This window comes from Acipenser ruthenus, chromosome 8, assembly GCF_902713425.1.
Source record: "Acipenser ruthenus chromosome 8, fAciRut3.2 maternal haplotype, whole genome shotgun sequence".
Taxonomy (NCBI): Eukaryota; Metazoa; Chordata; class Actinopteri; order Acipenseriformes; family Acipenseridae; genus Acipenser; species Acipenser ruthenus.
Genome location: NC_081196.1, coordinates 8248439 through 8262176, shown reverse-complemented (window position 1 = coordinate 8262176; position 13738 = coordinate 8248439). Strand labels below are relative to the sequence as shown.

The 13738-nt window shown below is 40.3% G+C and overlaps 1 protein-coding gene across 1 annotated transcript; it reads right to left on the bottom strand.

The window, feature by feature from the left end:
* Positions 1-7495: 7495 nt before the first annotated feature.
* LOC117972893 (olfactory receptor 6N1-like) lies at positions 7496-10560 on the bottom strand. The gene is made up of 2 exons (XM_059028358.1): positions 10475-10560; positions 7496-9105 (listed from the first exon to the last, which is right to left on the bottom strand). Exons 1-2 carry the CDS (start codon positions 10513-10515, stop codon positions 8145-8147), a joined length of 1002 nt encoding a protein of 333 aa, XP_058884341.1. The 5' UTR covers positions 10516-10560; the 3' UTR covers positions 7496-8144.
* Between the last annotated feature and the right edge of the window lie 3178 nt (positions 10561-13738).

Here is a 13738-nt window from a genome sequence, read left to right as displayed (position 1 = left end):
CCTTTATACCCTTCCAGGCCTACCCCTCCCCCAGAATAAACCATTATGCAGGTGGTTATATAAAAACAAACCAGCAAACAGTTATCAATAATAAATAAAAGTATTCAAAAAAGAAACACATCAATGAATATATATAACTAAACATTAATCTAACACATGCATTAAAACTATGCTTTAAAACAAGCAGAGGGAAACTTAATTAAAATCATCTATCCCCCTTTCAATATCTTCTATAGGTACTGCCCTGCTATGGGAAATCAGTACCCAGGGAAGTCAATAAAAGCTTCCCTCACTAACATGGCTGGTTCCCCACTTCCTGTCAAGATGGAGGACCACACCACCACACCCAACTCGGGTTACCTAAACCATCCATATCAAAAAAACAAGCACATTAAAATAACTGTTGTTCATTTTAAAATTTATCTTAACAATAGTACTGCAATACATTGTTCTGGAAGTGTGCTCCCTTCCAAACCAACTATCTAAACAGTACTCTTGATTAACCTCTCTTTTGTTTTTCAGGACACTCCCAACCACAGGCCTCCAGTCCCGATACAACAGGTAAGTGAGTTTTGTTTTTATTATTTTCCTTACTAGACACAAGGATCAGCAACACAATACAAAAACAGTTAAAAACATTTGCAGTAAATGTTCAGATACATACTGAGACAATGTGAAGGTCTCCTCCCTCACACAGTAAAACCCTAATATTTGGACCCAGGCATACTTGCAGTATACTACTTTTTTAATAAGGGAGATTTAACAAAGTAGTAACCTGCAATTCAACTGATTGTTTTGCTGAATCCTACCTTTCACTTTTACAGCTTGGATGCCCTCCTCAGGTTGAATGGCATCATTTTGGTAAATGTCTGATTTGAAGAGCTGAATCATGTCATTACTAGGTATAAAGTCTTTACAGCATATTCACAGTCGTCTGAATCCACAGCAAATAGACAAGATGTTTCCAAGAGTTTCTTGGGTCAGTCGGTTTCTGAGTTTAGATTTCACCACATTCAGTAGAGAAAATTCATGCTGCATATCTGCATTACTCAGTGGCATGCAGAGAAGTGTTAGTGCAAAACCAGCTAAATTGTTGAAAAACTGTTCCCCAGCAGCATCTTTGTAGTTCAGAACCTCAATCCACAAATCCACAGCTTTCCTGTCCTCTATATTTTTCCACTGGAGTAAGTTTATTGACCTATACTGGGAATCTAATTTCCCAAGATCACCTGTGTAAAGGCTAAGCAAAGTAAACTGTCGAAGAGGGGGCTTGACTTGGGCTAGAATGACTGAAGGGCTAAAGACAGTCAATGACTTCCACATGGCAATGTTTTCAGGCAACCGGTCACTTTTCACTGCAGCTCTTTCTGCAGTCAGGTGAAATTGGACCCCAAAATCAGCATTGACAATGGAGAGGAATTTACTTTTGTCAGTGAGATCTACATTTACAAAGTGAGCGTCAGACGCTGGTAGGTAAGCAGGGTTTAAAAATCTTACACGAATAGATCGGTAGAATGAATTCAGGTTGTCAAGCATAAGAAAGGGGTTCTCTTCTTCAAGCTAGAAAAGATTGTTGATATTGAAAATTCACTTAGAATCAGAGTCACAAACTGCAAGTACAGTTTGTTTACAGGATTGCTGTACATTTGAAACAGAATCTCAGCTTCATAACATCTAAGTTTATCTTTACTACGATGAAAGTGCAATTTTAGTTCATCCCATTGAGATAATATCCTAGCACTGCAATTGTAGATAGCGAGCCATCTTGTTGTTGTATTTTTAAAGGTGCAGTACCATCGTTGATTAGTTGCTAGACTTTTGCATATTGTCGCTGGCGTTGACTGCTGTGGGTAAACCATATGTATGCAAAATCAAGAACTCGATATTCCTAGGCATCGTGTCAACAGCTTGGCACACAATTGTAAAAAATGACACACGCACATTTTATCAACACAAGGTTGGGATTTTCTTTCTGTAGACATGTGAACACTGAATTATGCCTTCCGATCATCACGGCATCCATCAGTGCCAATTCCAAAGCATTTAGAAAATTTCAGACCACATTTGTCAATAAACTGAAGCAGTGTCTGCTCAAACTCCACCCCTTTCACTGGGCTGTGACTTCTGATTGGACATAATACAAAATGAAAAGTGCTGAATGGCTGGTATAAAGCACAACAAAATAATGGGACCGTCCAATCAAAACATGCAATTTATACGAGTGCGTTGTTAAATTCACTGCATGCACCGATGTAAAGCGGATTCACCAAACCGTTAAATTCACCAGGAGTTGCTCAGCGAACTGTTGTTAAATTCACCGGTGCATCAACTGGTGCGCAAGTGCTTGCACCTCTACCGCTCTAGTGCAGGTGCCACACGGTACGCAGTTCACGTAGTGTACGGTACCCACTAACAAGCAGTGATCGGTACCAGCGCCTCTGTGGTAGTGCACAATAGCGTTGCACGGTACGCGGTGTGCGTCGTGCCCCAGTACTCGGTGTGCGCAGTGCTCGGTACATACAGTGCACGTGTGCGTAAGTGCTAGTACCTTTAGCACTCTAGTACGGTGCCGCACGGTACGCAGTACACGTAGTGTACGGTACGCAGTGCACATGGCGCTTGGGACGCACAGGTCAAGCAGTGCACGCGGTGCACGTTGCGCTCGTTCCGTAAGCACTGCTCAACCTACCGCATAGCGCACGGTTCTGCACGGTACCTGTGAAACCTGTGCACGCGGTGTACATAGTGCACGGTGCATAGGTAAACTGGTTCTACACTAGTGCTCATACGCGGCACCGTACGCGGTGCACTACGTGCCCACGGTACTCAGCGCACAGTGCGCAGTGTTAATTATTATTATTATTATTATTATTATTATTTTTATTATTATTATTATTATTATTATTATTATTATTATTATTATTATTTATTTCTTAGCAGACGCCCTTATCCAGGGCGACTTACAATTGTTACAAGATATCACATTATTTTTACATACAGTTACCCATTTATACAGTTGGGTTTTTTTTACTGGAGCAATCTAGGTAAAGTACCTTGCTCAAGGGTACAACAGCAGTGTCCCCGATGGGGATTGAACCCACGACCCTCCGGTCAAGAGTCCAGAGCCCTAACCGCTACTCCACACTGCTTAATACGTTGATGTAACACTAGTGAGTGTACACTTACCAGCGTTCAACATAGTGCGAGCAGTGCCTCAGTGCTAATGCACAAAGTCAGGCGTCCCATCCCTGTATGGCCTGCAACTCCATCATCCCACAGGGTACCCTCTGCGTGCGGTGCTTGGTACAAAGCTAGTGCAAGAGCGCATGGTACACGTAGTGCTTACAGTACTCTGTGCGCATGGTGCTCGGTAGGCAGGTGTCTAGTACATCAGTGCGCATAGCGCCCTCGGGTGCTCGGTGCACGAGGTGCCTCGTTGCCCTCTGCCTGTAGACGGTGCTCCACTTCGCTGTAGGCTACGCGCTGCTCTGGTCGTGTGACTGCACGTAGTCCAGGCTAGACACCCCTGTCCAATTACTACGCTGTGTTTACTCTTTTTCTGTGTAACAGCTTACATCGCTTAAAACCTTACAGCGATCGCTGTTTTGTGTTTTTCCTCTGCTATTGCAGTTTAAAAAGAAAAAGAGACGCGTGATCCTCCACCGGATCTGCCTCGCTGTGCTGTGTCCCGCTGTTGAGTTGAATCCGCCAGCTTGTTTCAGCCCGCCTACTCGGCGCGCTTGGTCACCCGCCTGGCAGGGTGAATGTGTTTCTCCCATAGCTGAATGGCTGTGTGTATAAGCCTGTATGTTTTCCTATTACTGCCTTTGCAGTTAAAAAGAAATAATATGCCCCAGCTCCTTGAGCCTGTGCTCCACCCTGGCATACGCTATGTGCTGCCATGTTGTGTGACTGAACGCGGTCCAGACCCAGGTTATCGCTGCTGGTGGTTGCTCCGGATGTTACGGAACCAGATTTCAGCTTTGCTGAGGAGGACCATGATGTGATTATGTCGCGGCCTAATGAGAAGGTGGCTTCTTCCTTCAAAAGCAGCCCCTACCTCCCCTGACCATTACTTTGGACCAGCAGTTGAGGAATTGCTGCAGCGCAAGGCGTCTCGGCAGGTAGAGAATGAGACGCTGGCGTCTGCCGTACTTGCCAGGCTGTCCAGCCGGGTGAATGGTTTATTACACTGGACAGAAAGAACGCGGATTTCACATTCCTATTCTTCCAGCACACAGGAAGTATCTCCGCTTTGCCTTATAGGGGAGCATCCTGAGTTTCTGTGCTGTGATTCAACCTCTCCTTAGCCCCCCGCACGTTTCAAAGTGCATGGATGCCATCCTAGCTCCCTTGTGGCTGCAAGTGATCAGGGTGATGAATTACCTGAATGACTGGTTGGTCTGCCCAGTCGCAGGAAGGAGCAGTGGCCCACACAGTGCAATCCTACCTGTCGGACGACATAGTAGCTGCCATTTGCAACTGTCTGGCCCTGTTCAGCAATGGTTCACAGTACAATTGGTGTTGTGTTAAAAACTATTGGGTCTGATGGCCTTGTCTTCATCACCCACCCAACCAGTGTTACTCCACAAGCGCCCAATCCAAGTATGGCTCAATGCCTTCGGCAGAACCCCAAGCGCGACAGACACCGTCAGCTGACCATGTCTCGCCTATGCTGTGAAGCCCTACGCTGGTGGAGTCAAGCCTCTCATCTGAGCGGAGGCGCAAGGATAGGACTGATGCACAACTGTCAATTGGTGATGACAGACGCACCCAACTCTGGTTGGGGGGACGGTAGAGGAGTTCCCAGACCCTGGTCGGATCGCTGGACATCCCTGCACATAAATGCGTGGGAGCTGAAAGCAGCCCACGAGTGGGCCAAAGCGTTTTTGTACGCTTTTCTGCTCCCGGCTTTTCTAGAAAAAGTCTGGTTAGAGAAAGCATCAGTTCTCTTAGTGGCTCCTAAGTCGCCCAGGAGAATGTGGTTTTCGACCCAGTGCCAGCTGTTGCATAGCCAGCCATGGGAGATTCCACTTCGTTTGGATCTCCTCACAGGTGAAAGGCTCTCTTTGGCACCTGGAACCAGGCAGGTTCCAGCTATGGGTCTGGCCCCTGTAAGGGGCCGCTGGCTAGCCCTAGGGCTATTGGACACGGTTGTGAGTAGAATGCAGAGCGCTAGGGCGGACTGCACTAGGTCTTTGTATACCTATAAGTGGAAGTATTTACAAGCTTGGTGTCTGGCTAGAAACCATGACCCCATCACTTGCCCTATGCCAGTCATATTGCAGTTCCTGCAAAAATTGCTTGATGCTTGGTGCACAGCTCCTGCATGCGTATTTGGGAGGATGGCAGCAGGGTATCGCTGCGCATCAACCCTGCTTTCCTCCCCAAGGTGATTACAGCTTTCAACATTAACTAGTCTGTGGAACTGGAGTCTTTTCATCCACCTCAGTTTGCTTCAATGGAGGATGAGAGATTGAATTTCCTCTGCCCAGTGCGGGCATTGAGATGTTACGTGCTTAGGACAAGAGCTCTGTGTCAATCTGACCAGCTCTTTGTCTGTCACAGAACACGGACCCTAGGACAGCCCCTCTCTAAGCAGCGTCACACTGGACTATGGATAATGGTGCTGGCTTGCCCCACCTAGTACGGTAGCTGCACACTCAACTAAAGGGTTGGCTACATCTAGGGCCTTTTCAAAGGTGCCTCGATGTCTGATATTTGTACTGCGGCTAGCTGGGCTACGCCACATACTTTATCCAGGTTCTGCCGTATTAATGTGATAGACCCTACTTTGCCTTCTGTAGGCACAAGGGTCCTTGAGGGTGTAAGTTCACACCGCTAACCTCTGGGTTAGGCAGTGCTTGTGCGTCCCTCATATGCTGCCGTTCCTTCTCCCTCGCGACGGCTCTGGTATACATTATCCCATACATAATGTTGGTGGTTGTCTTCGAATTGAAAGGGAACGTTAGGTTACTTACCATAACCCTGATTTCCTGAAAGAGAAGACGACCACCAACCACGTCCTCACAGGTTCGATGGAAAAAGAGGGAGATCTTCCTGTGAGTGACGGTTTTATACCCTCGGTGGGCGGGACCGAGTGCGTCATCCCAGGAAGGGGCCTTCGGCAGCTCTGGTATAGTGAGCTCAGCATTACCTACCTCAAGGGCAGGAATGTCTTGGGTTGAGAGTCAGTGAACTGCAGCAAAACCAAAATGGCTGCTGCCACTGTGGAAGTTTGTCTTGTAAGGAAATATTATTTTCAATGTAATTGTAGATTCAGAGATGTTAAAATCTCTTGAAAATGGGTATGGAGTATTTTTAATAAATATATAACAGCGCTAATAAACATATTGTTAAACAATATCACATTTGCCAACTTATCCAGAGTAGCAGACTGAGCCGGTGGTACAAGAATTTGATATGAAAGAGAGAACAGATTTATTTATTTTTTTGCACATGTATAGCTATTCTGTATCATATCTTACAGCAGTGCGATAATAAGACAAAACATGTAGTGAATGATAATACCCGAAAATGATCTTAAGAGTATTTTTAAATAAAAGTAGCTGGTGCAAATCTCATTTCATTTAGAAGAGGGATTGATTATTTAACAATGGAACGCCTGGAGGGTGGTAGGCCAGTGCCAGTTTGGGGGGGGGGGGGGGCTTGAAATAATAGTTTATATCATGTGTGACAATTTCAAAATGGTATACAGTACTACTTACCATTAAATGAAAACACTATTGAAAACTCAACATATTTTGTGACTTGTTTTTGTAGTTGCCATAATGTTTTCCTGTTGAAATTTGTCCTACTTTCCAAAGTTTTGAATTTTCTTCTATATTATCATTATTACAGCCATATTGAAATGTAGTTCCATTGTTTTCCTATTGTTTTCTAACTTGTTTACAGCAAATACCTGCCAGTGCTTAACCTAGTTATCCAAGTCACAGCCGATCACTGGTACAATAACACTGTTGCTATTCAGTTTCTGTGCTCATGGTTAGATGGTACAGTATGATTATAGCTAGACAATTGGACATGATGTGATTAGGTATCAGGAAGAGGTGTATTTGAAATATCTTAAATAACATTTTTAAACAAACAAAGAACAAAAATATATTCTATTGTGTCGTTCTACCTGATTGGATAGCACTCCTTTAATGCTAATGTTATGTGCACTACTCAGTAGGTGATGCTCAATGGACCAGGTTTCACTGAACTGTGTCAGAGGGCTGTGGCATCTAGGAAGTTTAAGTTTAAGGAAGCAATATTGATTTCAAGCATCTGAATTGCATTTGTATTGTGTACACAATAAATGTTCGATATATATATACTACATTGTATTTGTACAGTATATAACATAAAATATGTATTCAATTGTATTTAAGCCACATTATAAAAACAAAATATTCAAGGTTGTGCATTAGTGTTAACATTATATACAAATATAAATCATGTCATGAATTATGGCTTATTTAATACATCTCTTTATTGTTTCAGAAATGATAAAACATGCATATTAACCTGTCCATGAATCTGCTTTGAAACGCTGACTGGAATTACTGTTTTTAACCACGAGACCAACAATGTATTTATCTATTTGCTTCGTACACGTGTAATGTACTTGTGTTTAACATGGATATAAACTATTTCAGTTTAAAATACATTACATTACATGAAATACAATTATGAAACATTACTTTATTTTTTTTTTACATAAGAAGCTGCTCTTATGCCTGCAGTACATTTGGTTCCTTTGATGATACATTTTTCTATATAAAATGTTAAGCTACCCTCAGAAATGGGTGACCCTTAATAAATAAGCATTTCAGTTTATATTAACAAAACCAAGAAGGGTCAGGAAGAGGTTTACAATGAAGTTGAAAAAGTGCATCGCGTCCATTTAACTTACCTGATTCTGTTACTTTCTTGAGTCAATTACAAATTAAATAATCCTGTATGTATAAGCACATATTTTACTAAACTACTCAACTTTCTATCCATTTTGTATTACATTCAAGTGTGTCTTTCATGAAAAATATTTAATGTATTCTATTATTAATTATTGAAAACAAAATACATTTTAAAGTTTTGATTTCTTACAAATGTAAGACGATAGTAGCAACCACATCTGGAATCTAATAAGTGTGAATTACTTTGTTTCTGCTGCACATTCTTGTGACCTTGTTCCGGACATTTTGAAAGTTTAAACCATAAATGACAGGATTGAAAACAGGAGGGACGATTAGAAATTCCACTGACAGGAGATTGTGTAAAACCTGTGGAATTTCATTTGAACCGTGTCCACCATACAGTACATCAAAAATAATGGCAATGAAGTAATTGATCACCGACAACAAATGTGGCAAACAGGTCTGCAAACATTTACTCATTGCTATACTAGATGCCCGGCACACTCTGAGTATTTTCATGTAGGAAAATAAAATAAAAAGGAAATGTGCAAAGAATATACATATTATAACATATCTACATACAATGTAAGCAATAGCATCTACACAAGATAATTTCACAATTGATATGCTATCACAATACAGTTTTTCAATGTGGGAGCCACATAAGGGCAACCTGAAAGTCAAAAGAATACTAACACATAAACAACAGAGTGGAAAAATCCAAGAAAACAGTATTAATTTACCAGTCGTCAAAGGAGTCATGACAGCATGGTACTCCAGGGGTCTGCATATTGCCACATACCTATCATATGCCATCACTGTTAAATTTGTTAACTCGCTCGCAGAAAAACTGTAGATGACAAATATTTGAAGCAGGCACCCAGAATATGAGATGACATGCGTATCAGACAGAAAATCAAACAGTAGTTTAGGATAGAAACCAGCAGTTCCATACAGTGCATTAGCACCCAGATTACAGATGAAGAAATACATGGGCTCATGAAGTGTCTTTTCAAGAGCTATTATTACAATTAGAGTTAAATTAACACAAATGATAAAGAGATAACCCAGGAGAGTGAAAGAAAAATAGATATATTTATTTGTGCTTGATTCATTTAATCCAGAAAGGGTAAACACTGTAACGTAGGATGAGTTCTTTTTCTCCATAGCTGTTTCTTGAAAATACCTGCGAATAAATACATAAAAAAACATATTAGTATGAAGAATAGAAGGGGTAAAATACAGGTGGTATAACTGTGCAATTGATTATCACATCATCTAAAGCATCTCAGTTAATATTACTTTAAATATGCTATTCCTATTTTAAAAAGGGGATACCTTTGTGCTGCAAATATTGAAATCACTGTATATATTGTGCTCTTTCCAATTCATGCCCTTTTTAAATTTTGAAGTGTACATGATGAAGCATAATAGTTAAAATTGAATAAATGCATTGAAGCATAACAACATAATTTAAAAAAAGATGTCATCTTTAAATGGTTAGACATTCAACCCTAAACCAATGCATGTAAAAAGACAGAGATTGTAATATGCAAGTGATTACTCTTTAACAGCTGTGTCTCAACATCAGTCCAGTTTTGCTGAAGTGTTAGTCCACTATTTACAACATGTGTCCTATAGTTTACCTAGCTGTGTAATGAACTTCATCAGAAACCAGACCCTGTGGGCTGTCAAGCTTGTTTACATTCCCTAAAGGTAGATTTAAGTGCAGGCACACACATCTTGTCAAATCCTAACCCTTCATGTCATTGTGTAACTACACAGGCAGTCTCCTGCTGCTCTCTGAAGCAGCACTGGGAGCTGTCATCAACTGTACAAGCTCTCCCATAATCTAAGCACTCAGTCATATAATCTGGGTAAAACCACACACAACTCCTGGGGAAGCAGATCAAAAAAAGTAGTTCTCGCTTGAAGCACGTTACCAGTATTATACATATTATAACAACTGGACATCCCTTCTCCATTGGCCAGAGAGCAGCAATGTTTTAGGGGTGCAGCAAAGATGCACTTTTTCAGACTGTTAAAGAAGCTTCGAACATTTCTATGATTAGCTAGCGTTCTTTAAATGACTGACAAGTTTAAGCTTTGTGAATATACTTGATTTTAATCAATACAAATACTAGTATTACAACTATATATATATATATATATATATATATATATATATATATATATATATATATATATATATATAAAAAACAAAAAAATAAAAATACAACATGTACAGCAGATGCGCTATTATTGCACTACGACTCTCTCACTGTAGATATAAATTGCTGTCATCCTAACTTGCATCTTATTTCATATTGTACTTTAGTAATTTAATTTGCACTATAGTGCATTTAAATATTGACCTTGTAAGCCTGTACTGCCCTGTAACACCTGTAACTCGCCTTGGATAAAGGAATCTCCCAAATAAATCAATAAACAAATAATAAAGATACATAGAATCAGGACCCAATAACATGTTTACAATAGCACAATAACATGAGATTAAAGGCACACATACATTAAAATATTATTTTTCAAATTACCTCTCAGAGAGATCCTCAGGAGAAGCTGCTGGTAGAAGCATGCAGTGCTTATGTGGACGCTGCTGGTAGAAGCATGCAGTGCTGTGTGGACAGTACTTCTGAGTCTGTTGAAATGTGCTGAGCTTTATATGCTTCCTTTAGAGGGGGGAGGGGGTACTGCCTCTGAAACATCCACTGGGATGTAGGAGCTTAATGAATAATCCATTGAAAACAAGATCTATTAGCAAGTCAGTGTCTCTGTTTACATGACCTTTCAGACCCAGAAGGGAATGTTTGATGTTCAATATCCTGCCCTGCAGAGCTCAAGGCAACAGCGGCAAGAAGGATTACAGGCACCTGAGCACAAGCCTTGCATCACAGAGCCCCTGACCACTGATAAATCAGTCTAGTGTAATGTCTATGCCATGCATGTACAGGCACAATATAGGATAGACTCTTTAGTCATTATGTTGAATGTTTAAACACTTTGTATGAATAATACATTTTTTGATACCTTTGAGTTCTGTGACGTCATTGTGAATAGAAGGTTGTGTGGTCCAGTGGTTAAAGAAAAGGGCATGTAAGCAGGAGGTCTCCAGTTTGAATCCCAGCTCAGCCACTGACTCATTGTGTGACCCTGAGCAAGTCACTTAACCTCCTTGTGCTCCGTCTTTCGGGTGAGACGTAATTGTAAGTGACTCTGCAGCTGATGCATAGTTCACACACCCTAGTCTCTGTAAGTTGCCTTGGATAAAGGCGTCTGCTATATAAACAAATAATAATTGAATAAGTAAAGAAAACGTAAGTATGTTAATATTCAATATATTTTTAATTTCATTCTTATTAAAAATCAAGTTTCTGTAGTACACATTTGTGTCGTTGGAAGTGGTTTCAGGGTTAGACATTGATTCTCATGCAAAGGCATCACAGCTGTAACAGTTACAGGTAGTATGCTCTTGAAAGTCAACATGGACAAGTAAACAAGGAGTACAAACAGAAAGCACCAACATACTGAGGATAGAACTTCACTGACACTTTCATTCATTCTTAAATTAAACACTTTTTAACTGAGATCAAACTATACGTCAAGGAATCAAGCAGCCTCCACTGAGGACCTATTCCACTGGCTACAGCAGAGACAGACTTACTGTAAGTGGCCATTCTGGGACGATCCAGGGTGATTGTCAGACACAGAGCACAGAGGTGTTTTGTGAGACAGTAGGATGTATTAAGGGAGGTCAGTGGGTTTGTTTCACACCACACTACTACAGACTGAATTGATCTCCTTCCCTATTGTGATGAACCTTTATAAATTAGTGGCTGTACCTTAGTTTGTTAGACTTTATTATTTTATATAATTCACAAGTTCAAAGCACTCAGGATTCTAGTCTACTTCAAACATAGCACATATTTTTTTCTAAAATGACCGTGCCCTAATAGGCTTATTGAAAAATACTGTAATGCTCGACTATAAGTGGGTTTTGACAGGTCAGGTAAATACATAATAACAAAAACAAAAACATATAACCACTGGCCATTATCAAATCCTTTCTTCATTTTATGTTCTAAATTACGTAAGAACATTAATTACAAAGACATTTTGCTTGCTTTAGAGGCAGGAAAGCCCTTTATCAAATCTCTCATTTGACAGTTTGGCCTGGAAAACCTGCATTCACCAGAAGCAGCCATCACTGGAATGGTGTATCAGCTCATCTGTTTCCATGCATGTCCTGCAGCATTTTTACAGGACTCATACTTGCGAGGTGCCGACATGATGAGCTGCAGCTACAGTGTCAGGGGTGCAAATTGTTTTGAAAATTGGTGCTAAACTGTTTTGAAAATTTATCACCAGAGAGTCTGTTGGTGCAAAATCAGCCCCATCCCCCTGCTCTTCAATGAGCGTTTCATGTTTTGTGTTACAGTAAATATTTTTAACACAATGTACCCCAAAGGAAATTCGGAGACATCTCTCATCCATAGCAGCCTGTAATGTTATTAAATTTATTTCTTAGAAGAAAAATAATTTGTATTAAGAACGGTAGATGTAGTTTAATTTTTATTATTATGATATTATTCCATTCAGAAATAGAGTATTTTACTGGGTAAAAAAAAATTAAATATAATTAACAAAATGATTAAATGAAACAGTAACTTGTGAATGTAGCTACATTGTTAGATTAGATTTACATTAGCTGCAATAACTGATTTGGTTTTAGCATTTTTTAATCAATAAAATGTGTTTATAAACTAGCAAAGCTTAACCTTTGCGATAAATGAAGAGGCTTGTGAACACGAAACATTATTTTACAATGTATTGTTACCTGTTAAGTCTACTACCTAAACACATCTACTGGCGCCAGAATTTAATGTTGCTGGTGCTATATGAGGTACCCCAATTTTGCACCCCGAGTGTTTTGCGCGCACATAACGAACACATTCAATCTCACGGCAGCTCTAAAGGGTGGGGTCCCTAGGCGGCCGCCTCGCTTGCCTTGCCTTAAGGCCGGCCCTGCATACCTGACTTTGTGAAAAGCATGTTACAGAACTGTTGAACTAGGCTATGTATGGTCTGAAGTATTCGAATACTTAAATAAATGTGCTCTGTGCTTGTACCCGTTTAATCTGTGTCTGGACTCTATAGAGCACTGGATAGCAATGTTTTTAATTATTAAGAATCTGAATACGTTACAGTTGGACTAATTAGATTTTTTCTTAATATTTTAATAATTGTTTTGTGTATCACAGGCAGAGTCATATCATAGATAATGGTGTTTAAAAGAGGGGGGACAATTAGAAATTCCAGTGAGGGGATGACACAAACAACAGTTTCTTAAGGCTGAATCGGCTCTGAATCACGTCTATGAAGATACTAATATAAAAGGTACTGCATGAAATGAAATGTGGGAGACAGGTTTGTAGAGCTTTATTCCTATGAACCTTGGAGCTTTTTTTTTGCAGACTTTGAGTGTGTTTATCGAAGAGTATAAAATAAAACTAAAAGATATGAAAAATAAATATATTGAAAATAAAGCATATACATTATTAACAGTCGTGCCTGTGCAAGAAAGTCTGACTGCTGCCCAGGTGTGACAATATAGCTTATCAATGATGTTTACACATAAAGGAAGCATCACAGCCAGTACCACTAAAATGATCATCAAACACACAGGGATGATCCAGCCAGCAATCAAATATATTGTTTTGGAATTGTCACTATGGTGTGGTATTGTAAAGGCATGTACGCTGCTACATATCTGTCATGGGCCATGACTGATAAAACTGTCA

Excerpts from the sequence above, each read along its gene's own strand:
- LOC117972893 (XM_059028358.1), bottom strand. The coding sequence starts at position 10,515 with ATGCTTCTACCAGCAGCTTCTCCTGAGGATCTCTCTGAGAG. Across the intron at positions 9,106-10,474 it reads CCTGAGGATCTCTCTGAGAG|GTATTTTCAAGAAACAGCTA; the intron begins GTAATTTGAAAA and ends ATTTATTCGCAG.